Below are 21,748 nucleotides of genomic sequence, written 5' to 3' on the forward strand. Positions count from 1 at the left end.
GTTCTGTTCATGTCTAGTGTATGCGATTGGTTAATCGTGCTTTTCAAATTCCCTATTTCCTTGATGGTCTTCTGTAGTTTTTCTATGACTGAAAGTGGGGTACTGAAGTCACCAACTATTATTACTCACAATGTAACCATATTTAACCCTTTACTTTTAAAATTCTTTTTGGAAACTGGAAGGATCTGTAACCACCACCCACTCCCACGTCAGACCCTATGCATATGCCAACTGTCTGCTGCTCAGCAGCTGTGATGGTTGTTCCAGTTCTTTATTAGGCAAAGAACAGTTTTTTGTTTTTGTTTTTGTTTTTTTTTAGTATTTCCTTTAAGGAAGGTGGCTCAGATTGCTAAGCCAGCCAGGCCCTGTGGGACAGGCTGCGCCTAGGGTCACCTGCTCTTCTTCAGCAACTCAGAAATATTCTCCTTGACCATTGAATCCAATGTTGAAAAGTCCCAGTCGGCCAACTGCATTAGTCGATCATGGGCCTCCCTAAAGAGGCCAGAGCCGATATTCAGCTCCACCCGCATATGCCACTCAGCTAGCTTGGAGCTGTTGAGGAAGACATTATAGTTGGCTGCCATGGGCTGTGGATAGACAAAGACAAAGACATGGTCAGCCTGGGGACCAGCCCCACCTGGGTCCTCTCCCACAGCCTCAGGCCCACGTCCCTAACATCTACCTATGCAAAGAATTAGGCTGCTGACCCCCAAGGCCTGAGCAAGGGGTCACAGACTATGTAATAGATGTAGGTGGGGATGGAGGATCCAGAATCCCTCAGAGTCCTTAGTCACTGGTCTTCTTGCTCCAAGCCTTCTGAACCATGCTGAGAGGGCTCCTGGCCCAGGCAGCTCCCACTTCTCCAGCCTGCGATCTCGCATGAATCCTGCCTTATTCCAGGGAAACCCCTTATCCCAGGTGTGTATATGTGGGTGAGGGAGAGAACTCAGGTTTTTCCCTCCATGTTTAGCCTCCCACTGTGATCAAGCTCAGGGGCTAGGATGGGAGACCTGGCAGGCAGTCTACCCTGCAGTTTGGCTGGCTCACTAAGAGTTTGGTTTGCACCCAAGATCTTTGGGAAGCCAAAGAAGGGGTGTGTGTGGGTGAAATGTAAGGGGTGGGGACAAAGCATATGGCTGAACCCTTGGGGCAGGCCAGAATGACTTTTCCTGGTGCTGGTCTGCCCTGCAAACAGACCAAGGAGACTAATTTTCATATCAGCCAGAGATCTCTGGGATAAGGAAAAGAACACTGCACTTTCTGGTCAATCCACCATGACCCCAGGTGCCTCCTCCTGGCATATCTCTGGCTGATATGCAAATTAGTCTCTTTGGTCAGTGTGCAGTGCCCTAGCTGGTGTGCAGGATGGCCAGTTGAGACCCTGGCCAGTGTCTTGACAAGCAGAACTGGTCACCCTCCCCTGCATGTAGAGGCCACAGAAATGCCCCACACTCAGGTGTGCCTCCAAATGCACAGTGGATGCCCCTCAGACCCAGCCACGAGAGCTGTCCTCCAGAGCTGTCTGTCTGGAGCTCTGGGAAAGAGGCAGGGCCAGAAGGACACCCAGGAAGCCAGTGAACATTTCCTGGAGAGTCCAGCAAGAGGAGGAGGTATCTGGGATGCTGGTGGATTGAGCAGGAAATGCAGTGTTCCTCTGTATCCCAGGCTCACCCTCCGGGTCCTCCCACACCGAAGAATCTTTGTCAAGTGTGGAGAACTGTGATCCTTCCTGATTCATAACATTCTGTGCTTCCTGTTGCCCCGATTGAGTCCAGGCCCCCAGACCTGGTTCCCGCAGCCCCCATGGCAGCCACGCCTGCCTTTCCCACCTCACCAGCCTATCCTCAAGTGATGGCCTCATTGGTCACAGAGGAGTCCTACCTCTGCCCAGGGTCTAACCCTCCTCCAACCCACCCCACACCTGCATCATCTCCACCACGGCCACCAAGTCAGCCAGTGAGATTTGGTTCCCGGTGATGAACATCTTATCCTGCAGAAACTTCTCCTCGAAGAGCTGCAGGCTGTTCTTCACCTCTTCCACTGCATGCTCCATCTTCTCAGCTGAAACTTCCTCCCCTGTTATCTTTGGGATCAGCAACTGGCCAGGGTTGGGAAGAGGAGGGAAGAGGAGGCTGCACTCCAGGGCCACCTGCCCTGCCAGGTCTCTGTACTCTTGTCTGCTGGATAGATATTGAACACTTCCCAGGATATAAAGCAGTTTCACCTCTTTTAGCAGTTCTGATTGGTGGAAGGTGCCGGGAATCATGTGTTCACAAGGATTTGGGGAGCTCAGCAGGCATAAGTCCTGTGATTGATTAGTGATGTCTGTCACAGGCATAGAATTCAAAGTAGAGACACATGTACTGGTTATTTGTCATCTTCCAATTTTCTATAGGCCTTTAGTCTTTTTTGTTTTTGTTTTTTGAGATGGAGTCTCACTCTGTTGCCCAGGCTGGAGTGCAGTGGCACAATCTTGGCTCACTGCCAACTCCAACTCCTGGGTTCAAGCAATTCTCCTGCTTCAGCCTCCTGAGTAGCTGGGATTACAGGTGCCCATCACCACACCCAGCTAATAATTTTGTATTTTTAGTAGACACGGTGTTTCACAATGTTGGCAAGGTAGGTCTTGAACTCCTGACCTCAAGTGATCCGCCCGCCTCGGCCTCCCAAAGTACTGGGATTACAGTTGTGAGCCACCGTACCCGGCCTTCTATAGGCCTTTTGACACTGAGATTCTCTAGTTCAGAATGAAATGCCTCGAATGCTGTCCTGGGTGAGTCATATCAGCCCCTCCTGTATGCCCTTCCCCTCGCCCTAATAAGACTCTTTCATGCCCATTGTTTCAGTCCACACTCCTGACAGCTCTGTAAGGCAGGCAGGAGAAGGAGCTGAGGAAATGAGGCCCAGAGAGGGAGGGAGACTTACTTGAGTTCACCGGCAGTCAGCAGGGCCAGAACTGGCCTCCAGCCTTCCTGACTCCCTTGTGCCCGTGTCCCCAAGCCCTAGAAGTGGCCCTGCTCACCTTGAGCCAGACTATCTTCTTCATGGGCAGCTGAAAGGCCGTGTGTTGCCAAGCCATGAACTCATCCACACGGGCACGTGTGTGCAGGTCTGGCGGGTACCAGTGTGATGGTGCGCTGTACTTGCGGCACAGGTAGTAAAGGATGGCCACGCTGCAGAAGGGGCTGGTCAGGGGCACTGCCCTTGCCTTCCTGAGTGCCACTACATCAACCACCCCGGTGTGGCCTGGGCCCAACTGCTGGGGCTTCCAGAGCAAAGAGGAGCCCAAAAGGCCCTGAGAAAGACCTTCACCAGAGCTGTCTGTCTGACAGTCAGTAAGGGCTGGGAAGGAGCCCTGCAGGGTGAGTAGGAGTTGAGGGCTGGTGGTATAACAAAGAGTAGGCCAGCAAGGGGAACAACACGTGTTGAATTGGGATGCTGAGGCGGGAGGATCACTTGAGCCCAGGAATTTGAGGCTACTGTGAGCCAAGATCACACCACTGCACTCCAGCTTGGGTGAAAGATCAAGATCCTTTTTCAAAAACAAAAAACAGGCCAGGCACGATGGCTCACACCTGTAATCCTGGCACTTTGGGAGGCCAAGGTGGGCGGATCCCTTGAGGCCAGGAGTTGGAGACCAGCCTGGTCAACATGGTGAAACCCTGTCTCTACTAAAATGAAAATACAAAAATTAGCTAGTTGTGGTGGCACACACCTGTAATCCCAGCTACTTGGGAAGCTGAGGCACGGGAGTCACTTGAATCTGGGAGGCAGAGGTTGTAGTGAGCCAAGATTGTGCCACTGTACTCCAGCCTGGGCCACAGAGCAAGACTCTGTCTCAAAAAACCAACAAAGAAAAACACATGCTGAAATACGAGGGTAAAGGGAGCAAGGTAAATTTGAAGAAAGGAGAGTAGGGGGGTGCAACTGGAAGAAGGGTGGGGGTGATTGGGGAGTGATGAGGCAGCCACAGACACTGTGGAGTCCACGGAGGGTAGCCCCTGGAGGTGCAGGGAGGTTATGGACTTAATCCTTAAGATTAGGCATTATATAAGCCAGGGCATGAAAAGATCCATCTCTCTGGTGCTGGATGGAGGGTGAGCCCGAGGGGGCAGAATGGACAGTGGGGGGGCCAGCAACTATCAGGAAGGTTGTGGTGTCTGGGGATGGTGGAGGCCATGGGGACGGAGGGAAGGGGACGGAGGGGAGACATGCTTCGGAGGGGATGTCCTAGGCCTTGCTGATTGATGGCTGGTGTGGGAACCTCCGCAGAACAAGGGCTCCTTTATCATCACCAACAGCAACCATGCCAAGGTAAAAAGATCAGGGCATGGAGAGAGCTATCGGTTAAAATGTGGCAGGAGAGACAGCAACTGGCTGCAAGATTCAGAACTTCTTTGGATCCTGATCCAAACAAACTGCCAAGAAAATGTTTATGAGATAATCAGAGAGTTTTGAACAGGAGCCACGTATTAGATGAAATCCAGGAATTACTGTTAATTTTATGAGGTATCTTAATGGTATCGTAGTGATGCTACGCTCTATCCTAGCCCAGGCTGGAGTGCAGTGGCACAATCAGAGTTCACTGCAGTCGTGAACTCCTGGCCTCAAGCGATCCTCCCGTGTCAGCCTCTCAAAGTGCTGGGATTATAGGCATGAGCCACCGCGCCCAGCCTGTTGCTGTTTTTTTTTTTTTTGTTTTTTTTTTTAAAGAACGCTTATCTCTAAGAGGCATGTTCCTAAATGTTTATTGTTTTATTTACTTACTTATTTTTATTTTTGAGATGGGGTCTCACTCTGTTGCCCAGGCTGAAGCTCAATCTTTGCTCACTGCAACCTCTGCCTCCCGGGCTCCAGCAATCCCTCCACCTCAGCCTCCTGAGTAGCTGGGACTACAGGTGCGGACCACCATGCTGGCTAACTTTTGTATTTTTTGTAGAGATGGGGTTTTGGCATGTTTTCCAGGCTAGGCTGGTCTTGAACACATGACCTCAGGCCATCCACCCACTTCAGCCTCCCAAAGTGCTGGGATTACAGGCGTGAGCTGGCCCCTAAACATTTATGACTGGAATGATGGGGTGTCTGGGAGGCAGGGGAATAGAAATGATGTAAAATGGACCCCAAGTTGGCAAGAGTCAGAGCTGGGCGATGGGTTTGTGGCGTTCCTCATGCCCCTCATTAGTTAGTATTCACTCTCCTTTAGTGCACGTGTGAGATTTTCCATGGTAAAACAGACAAATGCTCGCACTGAGCCTCCCAGGAGGAGCAGAGACAGATGGTGCAAGGGCCCCAGGGAAGACTTACCTTTCACTTAAGATAAATTTCCCATCTTTGAGGCTGGGCAGCTTCCTGAGGGGGTTGATGTCAATGTATTCTTTGCTGTGGTGGTGACCTGGGAGGGGCAGGGAAGGTCTGAGGCTGTGGGACTCCAGGGGAGAGAGAACTGAGACTCCCAGAGACACAAATGCCTCCCTCTCTATTTTCTCAAGAAGAGAGGACTGAGGCCCGGAGGGACATGGCGGCTCACCCCAGGTCACAGGGCAAGGCAGTTGCAGAACCGGACTGGGATCAGAACTGCTGGCTCCCAGCCTGCTCCACCCTAGGTTTGGTGACTCCCGTGCCTCCTACCTGTGTCCCAGGACCAGGATGACCCTTTTGCCCAGAAGCCGGAGGCCTCCAGTGCCCACCGCCAAAGCTGGATCTGAAAACACAGCCTTTGAATCACCTTAAGCCCTGAGGGCCTGGGTCCCATCCGCAATCCCATCGCTCTCACTCTGTCTCCACTTTAAGGAAGCCGGGCCCAGCACACAGCTGGACATCCAAAGGGAAGCCTCTCGGACACAATCAGGGTCATCTGAACAGGGAACCTGAGGTGGGGGCAGGAACTGAAACTCTTCCTGGACCAGCTGCCTCCAGTTGGAAACATTTCTGGGGGCTCCACTCACAGCCCGTTCATTTCCACAGCTTTCCTGTCTCTTCCTCTGTGTTCTAGAGGCTTCTGCTTTTGCAGGCTGAGTTTTGGAGTCCCTCTGTGCTCGGGATGGAGTTGGAGCCCACCCCTCTGACCCTCACTCGGGAGCAGTGGAGCCCTGAGCCTTTCTGAACACTGGGGAGGATGGGTGTAGACGGACTGTCCACTTCTGCCCCCTTTGCCAACCTGGTGGGCAGGTGCTGAGTTCACAAGGTCCTAGAATCCCACAACGAAGCCAGGGTGCCTGGTGGGAGCCCAGGGAGTCCCAGCTGCTGTTCATTCCCCCTTCTCCTCAAAAAGCCTGTTCATCTGTGGCGTGGGGACTATCATTAGTGGGGAGTGGCTAAGGTAGGCTAGGCAGGGACGCAGCCTACAAGCCCCGTGGCATCTTTTCCTTCCCTGTGGACCTCTGGGGTGATTCCCTTGTCTCTGTCCCTGCTTCTCAGAAATGCCCCTATCAATCTGAGCGTGGTGGCTCACGCCTGTAATCCCAGCACTCTGGAGGCTGAGGCGGGGCAGATCACTTTTGGTCAGGGGTTCGAGACCAGCCTGGCCAACATGGTGAAACTCCATCTCGACTAAAAATACAAAAAATGAGCCGGGCATGGTGGCGTTTGCCTATAAACCCAGCAACTCGGGAGGCTGAGCTGGGAGAATCACTTGAACCCAGTGGAGATTGCAGTGAGCCAAGATAGCACCACTGCACTCCAGCCTGGGTGACAAAGTGAGGCTCTACCAAAAAGAAAAAGAAAAAAAAAAGCCCCAATCTGTGTGTCCTGCCTCCCCCCAGGACCAGGCCTGCCAGGCAGCAGTGGGAGCTGACCTTTCAGCAGATCCACAAACTGAAAGTTGAACTGGATGTCATGTTTCTTCGAGAAGATGTAGACGGCACGGCAGGGTGCTGACAGCAGGTCCATGTAGAGCTCCAGGGCCATGTTGAGACACATGCCAGGCCCCACAGCTGCAGCTGGCCAGCCACAGACCTGGGCCTATGTCTGGCCAGAGTCCCTGGCCCTGTGCCCTCTCCGATCTGGGCCCAGGATCCTGCATTCTGGAACCTCTTGTTTCCCTTTGTGTTGTCATAAGGCCAGGAAGCCTGCAATTCTCACAGCAGCAAGGATTCTAAGGAGGCCCAGGAGTAGGCTGGCAGAGGCCCGTGGCAAAGGTGTGGCAGCCGTGACCCTACTCTCCCCCTCTCACGTGTGTCTGTGTCCCGTGGCGCCACCTCACAGACACCCTGTCTGAGAAGGGATTATGCCTGGGAATTCCCAGGGCCGGACTTTGATTGCAGAACCTGACGAAAGGGGCTTTGCAGGGTCCAGAATGAGGAGGAGGCAATGAGAATTATCCCTGGAGGATTCTAGAAGTAGAGGCTTCTACTCAGGCTCAGGTGAATTGAGCCTGAACTATGACTAGAAAGGAATTGGGAGAAAGAGACACAGGAACCTGGGAGCTTCGGGAGCAGTGGGGACACCATCACCAGGAAGTCAGGGGGCACTCGGCAATAAAAGTCGCAGATGCAATAAAACTTTTAACATATTGTTGTATAATGTACAATAATGTAATAAAAATACACCCCCTATATGTTATTGTTCCAACTCTAGCTCTATCTATTGCCCTCCTCATATGAATCCCTCTCCCCATACCCCACTCTCTAGTTAATCTTAACTAGGCCTCCTGTTTATATTAGCCACATCAAGCCTAGCTGTCTACTCTATCCTATGATCAGGATGAGCATCTAATTTGAAATATGCACTCATCGGTGCACTACGTACAGTGGCCCAAACAGTCTCATATGAAGTCACTCTAGCTATTATCCTCCTATCAGTCCTATTAATAAGTGGTTCATTTAATTTGTATATACTTATTGGAACAGAAGAATTTCTCTGGCTGCTCCTACCATCATCATGACCTCTGGCCATAATATGACTTATTTCTACACTAGCAGAAACCAGCCGAGCCTCTTTAGACCTAACAGAGGGGGAATCAGAATTAGTCTCGGGCTTTAACGTCGAATATGCTGCAGGCCCATTTGCCCTGTTCTTTATAGCAGACTATATAAATATCATTATAATAAATGCCCTGAAGGCCGCAAGAGGTTCGCGGGTGCAGTGCACAGAAGACCATATCTGGGGACAGCAGCTGCAGCAGACCCCAAGCTGGGCCATCCCTGCCACTTGCCAGGTGGTGCTTGGCGAAAGCAAGCAGCTCCCACCCGCCCGGGGAATACAGCGCGACCCCCGGCGGCATGCTCTTCAGCACCACCCCAGGAGGTACCAGGATCATCTACCACTGGAAATCCCTGATGGAGTGTTGAAACTTACCCATGACCAAAAACACTCCCAAGGGATCTGCCCACCATTCCCGGGGTCACCAGCCCTGCCAGTGATGATCCCCCCAACGGAAGCCAGCCAGAGCCACCTGAGCAATAGTCCAGAAGATAAGCAGGGCGGGCAGTGAAGAAGCACAGTTTTGAGATGGACATTTAAAGCACCAGCCATCGCATGGAGCACTGCCAAGGGACCCCTCAGGCCCTTCCTGGAGGAGTCCCATCAGCCAGGCCTTATGAAAGTGATCATACTAGGCAGGCATTGGTGTGGGGCCAGTCACCCCAGCCCTCTCTCCCTCACTCACGGCACCTGCCCCCTCCTCTTTGTGAACACCAGCAGGTACCTCCTTGTGCCTCCGCTGATGCAGGAGCAGCTGCCCCAAGGGGAGTAACCCCTGCCAGCACACCCTGCAGCTGAGGGCCAGGAAGTGGACAAGAATGAACCCTTTCTTCCAAATGATCAGCTCTTCCAGCCCCTGCTGGGGGCCCCATGACCCCTTCCTTAGGTTGACGTGCCTGGGAAAGCTCACCTCCCCTCCTTCCCTAAGAGAGGAAATAAAAGCCACCTTTGCCCTAGGGCAAAAAATAAATAAATAATAAATCCCGTAATCACTATTGTCTTCCTAGGAGCACTGCATAACATATATATACCAGAACTCTATACCACAAATTTCGTCACCCAAACTCTCATTTTAACAAGTCTTTTTTTATGAATTCGAACATCATATTCCTGATTCCATTATGATCAGCTCATATATCTCCTTGAAAAAATTTTCTACCACTCACACTAGTACTTTCATATGACATATCTTCATGCCAGTCCTAACCTCCAGCATCCCACCCCAAACATAAGAAATATGTCTCACAAAAGAGTTACTTTGATAGAATAAATTACAGAGGTTTAAACCCTTTTGTTTCTAGAATTATAGGAATTGAACCTACCCATGAGAATCCAAAATTCTCCATGCTACATAATACACCACATCCTATCACACCCCATAGTAAGGACAGCTAAGTAAGCTATTGGGCCCATACCCTGAAAATGTTGGTTATACCCTTCCTATACTAATTAATCCTCCAGTGTATGCCATGCAGAGGAGCCCAGAAACTTCCTGGCCTGGGTTGGGGCTGCAGTGGCCAGACTGTGCACCTGGTGGCCCAGGAAGGTAACTAGAGCCCCAAGTAGAGGACTGAGTGCCACTCACTCTATGCTTTGTGATTTAATAGGTCTAGGCTCAGAAATGGGACTGATCCCACTTCCAGTGACAGAGTAAGCCTGGAGACAAGCGAAGAGCATGCAGTGTGTTTATTGCAGACAGCAGGGTGCAGTGCAGTGGGCTGTACCCACTCAGTGGAGCCACTCCTGCACCCACTGCACCTGCTTCTGGGCCAGCTGGGGGTCCTGCCGAGCCTCACTGTGGTTCAGAGGCTGGAGTATGAGCTTGTGGGCCTCCAGGAAGAGCTCAGTACCAAGGGCAGCCTTCACATGGGCCTGTCACACTGCCAGCCGGGGCCAGTCTTGGAAGAGGTCGCAGCCAACGGCAGTGGGCTGGGAAGACAGGGCAGCTGGGGTTGGGGCTCAGCCCCATGCCCAGAGTCCCCCCAGAGGGCAGGTGGGTAGGAAAGCTTCACCTGCATCACCTCCGTCAGCACCAAGTCTTCCAGGGAGATCTGCTCCATTGCCAGGAAGGGCCTGGCCACCAGCACCCCCCCCATCCAGGTGCTTCAGGGCTGGCATCAGCCTCCCCAACAGCCGCTCCAGCTGTGCAGCATCTGCAGGCTGTCCGGAGAAGTGGGGCAGGAGAGACTGGGCTGGGAGGAGAGGAGCAACTTAACCCAGACTCTTGGAAGCCTCTTGGGCCTCCTCTCCATCCCTTCCCGGCTGCCATTCATTAGTGATGTCCTCTGGGGCTCTGTGTTCAGAAGGTTTCTAAGGATTCATTCAGGCTTAGGGGAAGGAGTACTGTGATAGATTAGTTATGTCTGCTGAGGACAGTGGAAGTGAAGCTAATATGTAATATGTACCAACTGGTGCCTTCCATCTCTGGGGGTCCAGGCCCCTGCCCCAGCCTGCATGACAGGGCCTAGGAAGCTCACCTTGCACAGGTAGACATTGATGGCAGGCAGCTGGATGGTGACATGCTTCCACACCAAGTACTCATCCACGCAGGTGTGGGCTTGCAGCTCAGATGGGTACCAGTGTCCCCGTATCTGGTACTTTCGACTCAGGTATAAAACGATGACCACGCTGTGGGCAGGGGATGTCAGAGATCTTTTCTCCAGCCTGTCAGGGCCAGGTGGCTTCATTGCTCATACTCAGGGTGATTTGACCAGGTTTTCTCCCCACCTTCACCTTCAGGGGAGGACCTCCCCTATACTGCAACTCCCTCCAGGCAGTATCTCCCCACGACCAAACCACTCTGTTTCTCCATTTCCAACTCTGATCCTCCCTGGGCCCATGTTTCCACCTCCCCTCCCAGTTACCATACCATCCTGCCCTCTGTGCCCAGGCCCCACTCCCTGGCATCAGGGTCCCCACTCAGAGTGAGAGAGGCAGGCCTGCCATGTGGGCCCTGCCCAAAAGGTCTCCAAGTTCCCTTCCTAGTGCCCCAGAACACTAGGTGCCCATTTTCCATCCTCGGGTAAGCCCTGGGAGGTGGATACATTATTCCCCCCATTTTACAGAGGAGAAACCTGGCACACAAAGTTCTGTGATTTGCCCAAGGGCACAGAGTGAGGGAGTGGGGAGCTGGGATGAAAGTGGAGCCTGCCCTGGGTCTGCCCAGCTCCTAGGACTCTGAAAGGATGAGCTGGGGACATTTGGGGAGGAGCCAGCCTCAAGCCTGGGCCTTGCCCGCTGGCTTCAGGTTGTCCAGGTTTATCTGGGTGACCTACGTCCTTTCCCCACCTGGGCAGCTCCAGCTGGCTTAGACTGTAGCCAGGTTCCAGCCTCCAGCTTTAGCCCAAAGGTGCCCCTGGGTCCAGCCTCTGCATCAGAGCTACACAGGCTGAAATGAGGAAGGGGCCTCAGTGATTTGGAAAGATCTCCAAGCCAAGGAAAGATCTCTCCTCTCGCCTCTGCCTCCCCCTACAACTCTGAGCCCCAGAACCCAGGCAGATCCTGGCTCTGACCCTGGGTGGGCACCAGGTCACCATTACCTCTCTGCTAGTAGGAAGTCGCCATCTCTGAGGGCAGGCACCTTCCCCAGGGGGTTCACCTTCAGGAACTCAGGCTTCAGGTGCTCCCCTGGTGGGCAGAAAGGAGAGAAGGCTCAGTGCAGGGCCTGGTCCTTGGCACCCACTCCATGGGGCCCAGCCCAGCCACCTGGCTCACCCCAAGCCAACTCCACTGTCTGCAGCTGAAAAGGGATGTCATTCTGCCTGGCAAAAGTGGATAGCGTGGCAGGGGGCTGAGTGCATGTCCGGGAACAGCTTGGGCCCCATTGCTGCTCCTCCCACCTGCCCTCCCCAGAGGTCTGTACCTCCAGAAGTTGCTCAGCCCTTCTTGGCCAGTGCCTTCCCCCAAAATGGGGCCAGAACTCTGTACTCCTCCTGAAGCCTATTCCCTCCATGACTGGCTGGGAGGCCTGCCAAGCCCCTCTCCCCTTTTCTCCACCTCTGTAGAGTGGAGGAAGGGGTGGCCAGTGTCCCTTTGGGGGTTTCAGATAGAAACTCAATGACAATTGGCTTAGCAAAACAAAACAAAACAAAAACAACAACAACAACAAAAAAAACAAAGGGAGTGGGGTGGGTGGGGAGATTTCTCAGAAAACTTCTCCAGTCATAGGAGGGGAGGGGTGTAGAAGTCACTAAGAGAACTGGAATCAGAACCTGTTTCTGTCTCCCCACTTTTCCTCCCCTCTCCTCCTCTCCCCTCCCGTCCTGTCCCCTCCCCCCCTCCCCTCCCCTCCCTTCCCTTTCCTTCCTTCCCTTCCCTTTCCTTCCTTCCCTTCCTCCTTTCCTCCCTTCTTTCTTTGAGACAGGATCTCTGTCTCCCTACACTTTTTTCTTTTAATTCTCTGTCTCTTTCTTGACATGGAATCTTGCTCTGTCACCCAGCCTGGAGTTCAGTGGCACGATCATGGCTTACTGCAATCTCCAAGTCCTGTGCTCCAGCAGTCATTCCACTACAGCCTCTGGAGTACCTAGGACTACAGGTGCACATGACCATACCCCACTAGTTAAAAAAACAAAAACAAAAACAAAAAAACCCTTGGGCCTGGCAGGGCGGCTCATGCCTACAATCCCAGCCCTTTGGGAGGCCAAGATGGGCTGATCACATGAGCCCAGGACGTCAAGACGAGCCTCGGCAACGTGCCGAAACCCAGTCTCTACAAAAAATACAAAAATTAGCTGGGCATGGTGGCGCATGCCTGTAGTCCCAGGTACTCAAGAGACTGAGGTGGCAGGATCACTTGAGCCCAGGAGGCAGAGGTTGCAGTGAGCCAAGATCACGCCACTGCGCTCCAGCCTAGGCAACAGAGCCAGACTCTGTCTCAAAAAAAAAAGAGAGAGAGAGAGACAGACAGGGTCTCACTATGTTGTCCAAGCTGATCACAAACTCCTGGCCTAAAGTGATCCTTGGGTCTCAGCCTCCCGAGCTGATTAGCTGGGATTGCAGGTGTGGGCCACCACACCCTGTTATCACTCCCTTTCTCTGAGTCAGCTTTTCTCTCTCAGACTAGCCTACTCCATGAACTCAGGAAATGTCACTACAGGTGGCCCCAGCTCCCATTTACCTCCCCATAGGGAGCTCCTCTCTCCAGTTCCAATTTCAAAACTCCCAAGGAAGCATTCTGGTTCACTTGCATGGGCCACTGGCCAGAGGGATGGGATACTCTGAAAGATTCAGCTAGAGTCCCGGGCCCAGCCCTGGACCATCACTGTGCCCCCTGGTGAGATGCCAGGGCTGGGATTCAGGGAGAAGAAAGGAGGTTCCCGGACAGTCATTCCTGCCTCCTGCGGCTGCGGGCTCCCTGCCCCCATCCTGTGCACGAAGTGGGAGCTCCCGCTGTCTGGCAGCAGCTGCTCTGCAGGGGACAGTCTGGACGGTAGAAAGTTCATCCTTAACCCCAGCCTTCCAGTCAAGGTTCCCACCAGTTTGGGACACCTGCAAGTGTCACATCCCACTGAGTGAAACTCTAAGATCCCTTTTAGAGGATCCCATTCGCTCCCTCCCTTCTGCCACCTTCCAGCTCCGAGAAACAGAGCTCTGAACGAACCCTCAGATGTCCGTGCGCTGGGGCCTTTCCAGGACGGCGGGGCGCAGGCCTTTCTGGGTCGGGGTGACACCTGGAAACATGTAAGGTCCCTGGCACAGGGACCCCTCCCAGTTTCAAGCGATTCTCCTGCCTCAGTCTCCCGAGTAGCTGGGACTACAGGCGCCCACCACTGCACCCAGCTAGTTTTTTGTGTTTTTAGTAGAGATGGGGTTTCACCGTGTTAGCCAGGATGGTCTCGATCTCCTGACCTCGTGACCAGCCTGCCTCAGCCTCCCAAAGTGCTGGGATTACAGGAGTGAGCCACCATGCAGGGCCAATTTTGTATTTTCACAGAGACAGGGTTTTACCATATTGGACAGGTTGGTCTTGAACTCCTGACCTCAGGTGATCTGCCTGCATTGGCCTCCCAAAGTGCTGGGATTACAGGCGTGAGCCACCAAGCCTGGTGGTAATTTATAAGGAGTGGACACTTGTTGGCTCATGGTCCTGAAGGCTGGAAAGTCCAAGATCGAGGGGCCAGCATCTGGCCAGAGCTTTCTTGCTGTATCATCCCCTGGTGAAAGGATAAAGAGAGGGTAAGACAGAGCAAGAGGCTGAACTCACAGCCTCAAAGTCCTTTTATAATCCACATCAATCCATCTGTAACGGTGGAGGCCTCATGAGATAAACACCTCTCATTAGGCCCCACCTCCCAACACTGTTGCATTGGGGATTACATTTCCAACACATGCTTTGTGGGGGACCCATTCAAACCACAGCACAGGGACACCTTCTCTTTCCTTCCTGTGGTAGGCTGAATAATGACCCCTAAGGATATACAAGTCCTGATCTCTGGAACCTGTGAATATTACCTTCTGTGGCAAAAGGGACTTTGCAGAATTGATTAAGAATGTTGAGATGGAGGCATTGTCTTGGATTATCTGAGTGAGCCCTAAATGCAGTCACAAGTATCTGTGTAAGAGGAGACAGACAGAGATTTGACACAGAAGACAGGAGAAGATGGAAGCAGAGAGATTTGAAGATGCTACATTGTGGGCTTTGACGATGGAAGAAGGGGCTATATGACCCAAGACAGGCAGCTCCAAAAGCTGGAAAAATCGAGGAAACCAATTCCCCTCTCAGAGCCTCTGGAGGGTGTGCAACCCTATTGGCACCTGGGTTTTGGCCCAGAGAAATAGATTATAAAGTTCTGGTCTCCATAACTGTAAGAGAATAGATTTATGTTGTTTTAAGCCACCAAGGTGGTGGTAATTTGTTATACCATCCAGAGGAGAGGAACACAGATTTTGGTGCCAGGAAGCAGGGTGCTGCTATAAAAAAGAAAATCTAGGCTGGGCACAGTGGCTCATGTCTGTAATTTCAACATTTTCGGAGGCCAAGGTGGGTGGATTACTTGAGCCCTGGAGTTTGAGACTAGCCTGGGCAACATGGCAAAACCCCGTCTCTACTAAAAATATATAAATTAGCTGGGGATGGGCCGGGAGCAGTGGCTCACGCCTATAATCCCAGCACTTTGGGAGGCAAAGGCAGGCGGATCACGAGGTCAGAAGGTTGAGACCATCCTGGCAAACATGGTGAAACCCAGTCTCTACTAAAAATACAAAAAATTAACCAGGCGTGGTGGCGGGTGCCTGTAGTCCCAGCTACTCGGGAGGCTGAGGTAGCAGAATGGCATGAACCCAGGAGGCGGAGCTTGCAGAGAGCCAAGATCGCGCCACTGCACTCCAGCCTGGGGAACAAAGCGCGACTCCGTCTCAAAAAAAAAAAAAAATTAGTTGGGGATGGTAGCGCATGCTTGTAGTCCCAGCTACTGGGGAGACCGAGGTGGGAGGATTGCTTGAGGCTGGGAAGTCTAGGCTGCAGTGACCTGTGACTGTGACACTGCACTCCAGCCTGGGCAACAGAGTCAGACCCTGTCTCAAACAAACAAACAAAAATCTAAAAATGTGGAAGTAGCTTTAAATTTGGGTGATGTGCAGAGGCCGGAAAAATTATGAGGCCCATGATAGAGAAAACCTAGATTGCCTTGCACAGATTGTTGGTAGAAATATGGATGTTAAAGACCATAGGGAGGGCTCACGAGTATCAACTAAACATGGTCAGAGCAAGTCTACATTGCCTTACAGCATACCTAAGTCATCATAGGCAGCTGTAGGTAGATATATAGATATTGGCTGGGTGCAGTGGCTCACACCTGTAATGCCAGCACTTTGGGAGGCTGAGGTGGGTGGATCACCTGAGGTCAGGAGTTCAAACCAGCCTGGCCAACATAGTGAAACCCCATCTCTACTAAAAATACAAAAATTAGCTAGGCGTGGTGGCATCCCAGCTACTAGGGAGGCGGAAGCAGGAGAATTGCTCGAACCTGGGAGACGGAGGTTGCAGTGAGCCAAGATTGCGCCACTATACTCCATCCTGGGCGACCAAGCGAGAATCTGCCTCAAAAAAAGAAAAAATAGATATTAAAAATCCTGCTGCTGAGGACTCTGAAGAAATGAGGAACGTGTTTCTGGAAACTGGAGGAAGGAGGATCATTTCCCAGAAAAGGAGCCCGTAGGGAGGTAGAAAGCTTAGTTGAATTGTGTCCGATAGTTATATGGTGGGTGAACTTAAAGCAACGAAGTTGGATATTTAGCTGAGGAGACTTCCAAGCAAAGTGTTGAAGGTGAAGCCTCATTTCTTCTTGCTGTTTATGGTGAAAAGCAAGAGGAAAGTGATAAAGTGAGGAAAAAGCTGTTAAGCAAAAAGAAACCAAGGTTTGATGATTTGGGAAATTATCAGCCTGTGCAGATTGCAAAAGATGCTAAAATTAGAAGATTCGCTGTTTGGAAAACACAACTCTATCCCTGTCCTGGGGATCACTCAAGACTTTTATCCATAGACAACCAGATTTCTATGGGCTTGAACTCTGTGTGTGTGTGTGTGTGTGTGTGTGTGTGTGTGTGCGCGCGCGCGCGTGCGCGCGTGTGCGTGTGTGTGTGTGTGTAGCAAGGTGGGGGGAGCACAGTGGAAAGACCTTGAATTTATTTATTTTTTAGACGGAGTCTTGCTCTGTCGCCCAGGCTGGAGTGCAATGGCACGATCTCAGCTCACTGCAACCTCCACCTCCAGGGTGGTTCGAGCGATTCTCCTGCCTCAGCCTCCCGAGTAGCTGGGACTACAGGCGTATACCACTATGCCCAGCTAATTTTTGTATTGTTAGTAGAGATGGGGTTTCACCATGTTGGTCAGGCTGGCCTCAAATTCCTGACCTCAGGTGATCAGGCTGGTCTCAAACTCCTGACATCAGGAGATCCACCAGCCTCGGCCTTCCAAAGTGCTGGGATTACAGGCATGAGCCACCATGCCCAGCCTTATTATTTATTTATTTATTTATTTTTGAGACAAAGTCTCCCTCTGTCACCCAGGCTGGAGTGCAGTGGCGCAATCTCTGCTCACTGCAACCTCTGTCTCCCAGGTTCAAGTGATTCTCCCAGCTCAACCTCTCAAGTAGCTGGGACTACAGGTGCGCACCACCATGACCTGCTAATTTTTGTATTTTTATTTATTTATGTATTATTTTATTTTATTTTTCCATAAGTTATTGGGGTATAGGTGGTATTTGGTTACATGAGTAAGTTCTTTTGTAGCAATTTGTGAGGTTTTGGTGCACCTGTCACCCCAGCAGTATACACTGCACCATATTTGTAGTCTTTTATCCCTCACCCTCCTCCCACTCTTCCCCTCAAGTCCCCAAAGTCCATTCTTATGCCTTTGCGTCCTCATAGCTTAGCTCCCACATATCAGTGAAAACATAAGATGTTTGGTTTTCCATTCCTCAGTTACTTCACTTAGAATAATAGTCTCCAAACTCATCCAGGTCACTGCAAATGCTGTTAATTAATTCCTTTTCATGACTGAGTAGTATTCCACATATATATATTCCATATATACTCATTCCATATATATATTCCATATATACTCATTCCATATATATATATTCCATATATATGTATTCCATTTATATATTCCATATATATGTATTCCATTTATATATTCCATATATATGTACTCCATATATATATTTCATAGATGTGTACTCCATATATATTCCATACGTATGTATTCCATATATGTATTCCATACGTATGTATTCCATATATGTATTCCATGTATGTATTCCATGTATGTATTCCATATATGTATTCCATACGTATGTATTCCATATATGTATTCCATGTATGTATTCCATGTATATATTCCATATGTATATATTCCATGTATATATTCCATATGTATATATTCTGTATGTATATACTCCATGTATATATTCCATATGTCTATATTCCATATATGTATTCCGTATGTATATATTCCATATGTACTCCATATGTATTCCATATATTCAATATATATTCCATATGTTCCATATACAGTCCATATATTCCATATATATTCCATATACATTCCATATATTCCACATATATTCCATATACATTCCATATATTCCACATATATTCCATATGTTCCACATATATTCCATATATATAGATTCCATACATTTATTCCATATATATTCCATATAGATTCCATATATATTCATAGATATATTCCATATTTATATTCCATATATGGAATATATATGTATTCCATATATATGTATTCCATATATGTATGTATTCCACATATATATTCCATATATGTATGTATTCCACATATATATTCCATATATGTATATTCCAGATATATACTCCATATGTATATCCCAGATATATATATTCCAGATGTATATATTCCACATATATATTCCAGATGTATATATTCCATGTGTGTATATTCCATATATGTATATTCCATGTGTGTATATTCCATGTGTATTCCATATATATATTCCATGTGTGTATTCCATATATATATAGTCCATGTGTGTATTCCCTATATATATTCCCTATATATATATTCCCTATATATATATTCCCTATATATATATTCCCTATATATATTCCCTATACATATTCCCTATGTATATTCCATATATATATTCCCTATATATATTCTGTATATATTCCCTATATATATATTCCCTATATATATATTCCCTATATATTCCACATATATATATATACCCTATATATATATTCCCTATATATTCCATATATATATGGAGTCTCGCTCTGTTGCCCAGGCTGGAGTGCAGTGGCGGGATCTCTGCTCATTGCAAGCTCCACCTCCCAGGTTCACTCCATTCTCCTGCCTCAGCCTCCTGAGTAGCTGGGACTACAGGCGCCAGCCACCATGCCCAGCTAATTTTGTTTTCGTATTTTTAGTAGAGACGGGGTTTCACCATGTTAGATAGGATGGTCTCGATCTCCTGACCTCGTGATCCGCCCACCTCGGCCTCCCAAAGTGCTGGGATTACAGGCGTGAGCCACCGCGCCCGGCCTCTGAATTCTTTTTCAGGTAAATCAGGGATTTCTTCTTGGTTTGGATCCGTTGCTGGTGAACTAGTGTGATATTTGGGGGTGTTGACGACCCTTGTTTTGTCATGTTACCACATTTGGTTTTCTGGTTCCTTCTCATTGGGGTAGGCTCTGTCAGAGGGAAGGTATAGGGCTGAAGGTTGTTGTTAAGATTTTTTTTGTCCCAGGGCTGTTCCCTTGATGTAGTCTCTCCCCCTTTTCCTGTGGATGTGGCTTCCTGTGAGCCAAACTGCAGTGATTGTTGTTTCTCTTCTGGGTCTAGCTGCCCAGTGAGTCTAGTCAGCTCCGGGCTGGTACTGGGGGTTGTCTGCACAGAGTCCTGTGATGTGAACCGTCTATGGGTCTCTCAGCCATGGATACCAGAACCTATTCTGGTGGAGGCGGCGGACGGTGCAGTGCACTCCGTGAACTTTGGTGGTTTAATGCTCTATTTTTGTGCTGGTTGGCCTCCTGCCAGGAGGTGGCTCTCTCCAGAAAGCATCAACTGTAGTAGTGTGGAGAGGGGCCAGTGGTGGGTGGGGCCCTAGGACTCCCAAGATTATGCGTCCTTTGTCTACCACTACTAGGGTGGGTAGGAAAGGACCCTCAGGTGAGGACGGGGCTAGGCATGTCTGAGATCAGACTCTCCTTGGGCAGGTGTTGCTGTAGCTGCTGTGGAGGATGGGGGTGAGATGCCCAGGTCATTGGAGTTGTGTGCCTAGGAGAACTATGGCTGCCTCTGCTGAGTCATGCAGGTTGTCAGGGAAGTGGGGGAAAGCCGGAAGTCACAGGCCTCATCCAGCTCCCATGCAAACTGAAGGGGCGGTCTCACTCCCACCATGTCCTGCAAACAGCCCTCCATCTGGAAACAGCAAACAGTGTGTTTCCAGATGGAGGGCCAGACGAATTGAAAACTTGCCTGAGGCTTTCCACCTCCCAGCTGCCAAAGAAAAGGGCTTTAGTTCTTCCTCCCCCTGTGAAATCTGCAAGCCAGATTCACACCCTCCCCTGGGTTCTGGCCCGGAGGCTTCTCACCCCATTCAAATTGTTACAAAGTTCAGCTAGAGAATTCCTTCTCCCTGTGGAGCTGTGGAGTTTTACCCCTTGCTTTCTGGCCACCGTCCTGATGGATCCCTGTGGTGCCAGGCAGGAATGGGCTGCTTGGGGATCCAGTGAGCTCCCAGGGCCTTTCTGCTGCTTCCTCTGACCCTGTATTTTGCTCGGCTCAGTTTTGTAACTTGACTCAGCTCCAGGAAAAGTCGGAAACTTCTCCCACAAACAGGCCTTCAGCTTCTCCAGTGGGGGTGTGTGCTCAGGAGAGGAGGGTCTCCCTTTCCCACTTCCACAGTTGGGGCACTCACAGTATTTGGGGTGTCTCCTGGGCCCTGCAGGAGCAAGTCTGCTTCCTTCAGAGGGTCTGTGGATCCTCTCAGGATTGCTGGTTTGTTCTTTCAGTGGATCTGCAGCTAAAATTCACAATGCAAGCCTCCACATGCTGCTCTGTCCGGAGCTGCAATCTGGCTATGCCTCCCGTCTGCCATGATCCCGAAATCCCTCTCCAATTTTTGTATTTTTAGTAGAGTTGCGGTTTTGCCATGTTGGCCAGGCTGGTATTGAACTTCTGACCTCAAGTTATCTGCCCATCTCGACCTCCCAAAGTGTTGGTGTACCAGGACAAGCTGCAGACAAAACCTCTTAGACACCAAGTTAAAGAAGGAAGGGCTTTATTCGGCCGGGAACTTCAGCAAGACTCACGTCTCCAATAACCGAGCTCCCTGAGTGAGAAATTCTTGTCCCTTTTAAGGGCTTACAATTCTAAGGGGTCTGTGTGAGAGGGTCGTGATCAATTGAGCAAGCAGGGGGTACACGACTGGGGGCTGCATGCACCAGTAATTAGAATGGAACAGAACAGGACAGGGATTTTCACAGTGCTTTTCCATACAATGTCTGGAGTCTATAGATAACATAACTGGTTAGGTCAGGGGTGGATCTTTAACCAAGCCCAAGGTGCAGCGCCGGGCTGTCTGCCTGTGGATTTCATTTCTGCCTTTTAGTTTTTACCTCTTTCTTTGGAAGCAGAAATTGGGCATAAGACAATATGAGGGGTGGTCTCCTACCTTATTGGGGTTACAGGCGTGAGCCACCGTGCCCAGCCAAGACCCTGAATTTAAATCCTGACTCTGTCATTCATTAGCTCCTGACCTCAAGTATGCCATTAACTACTTTGAATCCTGGTATCCTTGCTGTCAAAGGAGATGAGAGTTCTGACACTTATAGGTCCACTGTAAGATATAATTTTTAAAATATCTGTAAAAACTGGGCCGGGCATGGTGGCTCATACCTGTAATCCCAATACTTTGGGAGGTCAAGGCAGGCAGATTGCTTGAGCCCAGGAGTTTGAGACCAGCCTGGGCAACATGATGAAACCCCGTCTTTACCAAAAATTCAAAAAAAATTAGTTAGGCATTGGCACGTGTCTGTTAGTCCCATCTGCTCAGGAGGCTGAAGTGGGAGGATCACTGGAGCCCAGGAGGCAGAGGTTGCAGTGAGCCGAGATTGTGCCACTGCACTCCAGCCTGGCAGAGTGAGACCCTGTCTCTACAAAAATGTAAAATAAACTTAAAAAATGTCAAAGCATGATAAAGTACAGGACATAAAGACCATGATTAATCTAACACCCATCACTCCAATCTTTGCCTCTGTTCTGGCATTCCCCTATGTGTCTTCGCAGCACCCTCCTTCTGGGTGACTCCTTTATGTTGTATTTTTTTGTTTGGTTTGGTTTTTT

At 50.1% G+C, this 21,748-nt stretch overlaps 2 protein-coding genes across 8 annotated transcripts; both read right to left on the minus strand.

The window, feature by feature from the left end:
* Nucleotides 1-255: 255 nt before the first annotated feature.
* On the minus strand, nucleotides 256-7,024 carry LOC112206709 (glutathione S-transferase theta-4). Of its 7 annotated transcripts, none has more exons than XM_054675600.2 (6): nucleotides 6,795-7,024; nucleotides 5,305-5,392; nucleotides 3,023-3,173; nucleotides 2,225-2,305; nucleotides 1,922-2,098; nucleotides 256-587 (listed from the first exon to the last, which is right to left on the minus strand). In XM_054675600.2, the coding sequence occupies exons 1-6, from the start codon at nucleotides 6,916-6,918 to the stop codon at nucleotides 390-392; spliced, it is 819 nt and encodes a 272-aa protein (XP_054531575.1). In that variant the 5' UTR covers nucleotides 6,919-7,024; the 3' UTR covers nucleotides 256-389. The 7 variants fall into 7 exon arrangements, with proteins under 7 accessions (XP_054531575.1, XP_063664416.1, XP_024208316.2 ...); XM_063808346.1 differs by adding an exon at nucleotides 5,629-5,701 and having other exon boundaries at nucleotides 1,922-2,305; nucleotides 6,795-7,003; XM_024352548.3 differs by lacking the exon at nucleotides 2,225-2,305.
* Nucleotides 7,025-9,939: 2,915 nt separating this feature from the next.
* Nucleotides 9,940-10,689, minus strand: LOC134809740 (glutathione S-transferase theta-1-like). The gene is made up of 2 exons (XM_063808356.1): nucleotides 10,398-10,689; nucleotides 9,940-10,112 (listed from the first exon to the last, which is right to left on the minus strand). The coding sequence occupies exons 1-2, from the start codon at nucleotides 10,605-10,607 to the stop codon at nucleotides 10,038-10,040; spliced, it is 285 nt and encodes a 94-aa protein (XP_063664426.1). The 5' UTR covers nucleotides 10,608-10,689; the 3' UTR covers nucleotides 9,940-10,037.
* Between the last annotated feature and the right edge of the window lie 11,059 nt (nucleotides 10,690-21,748).

Source organism: Pan troglodytes, chromosome 23, assembly GCF_028858775.2.
Source record: "Pan troglodytes isolate AG18354 chromosome 23, NHGRI_mPanTro3-v2.0_pri, whole genome shotgun sequence".
Lineage (NCBI taxonomy): Eukaryota > Metazoa > Chordata > Mammalia > Primates > Hominidae > Pan > Pan troglodytes.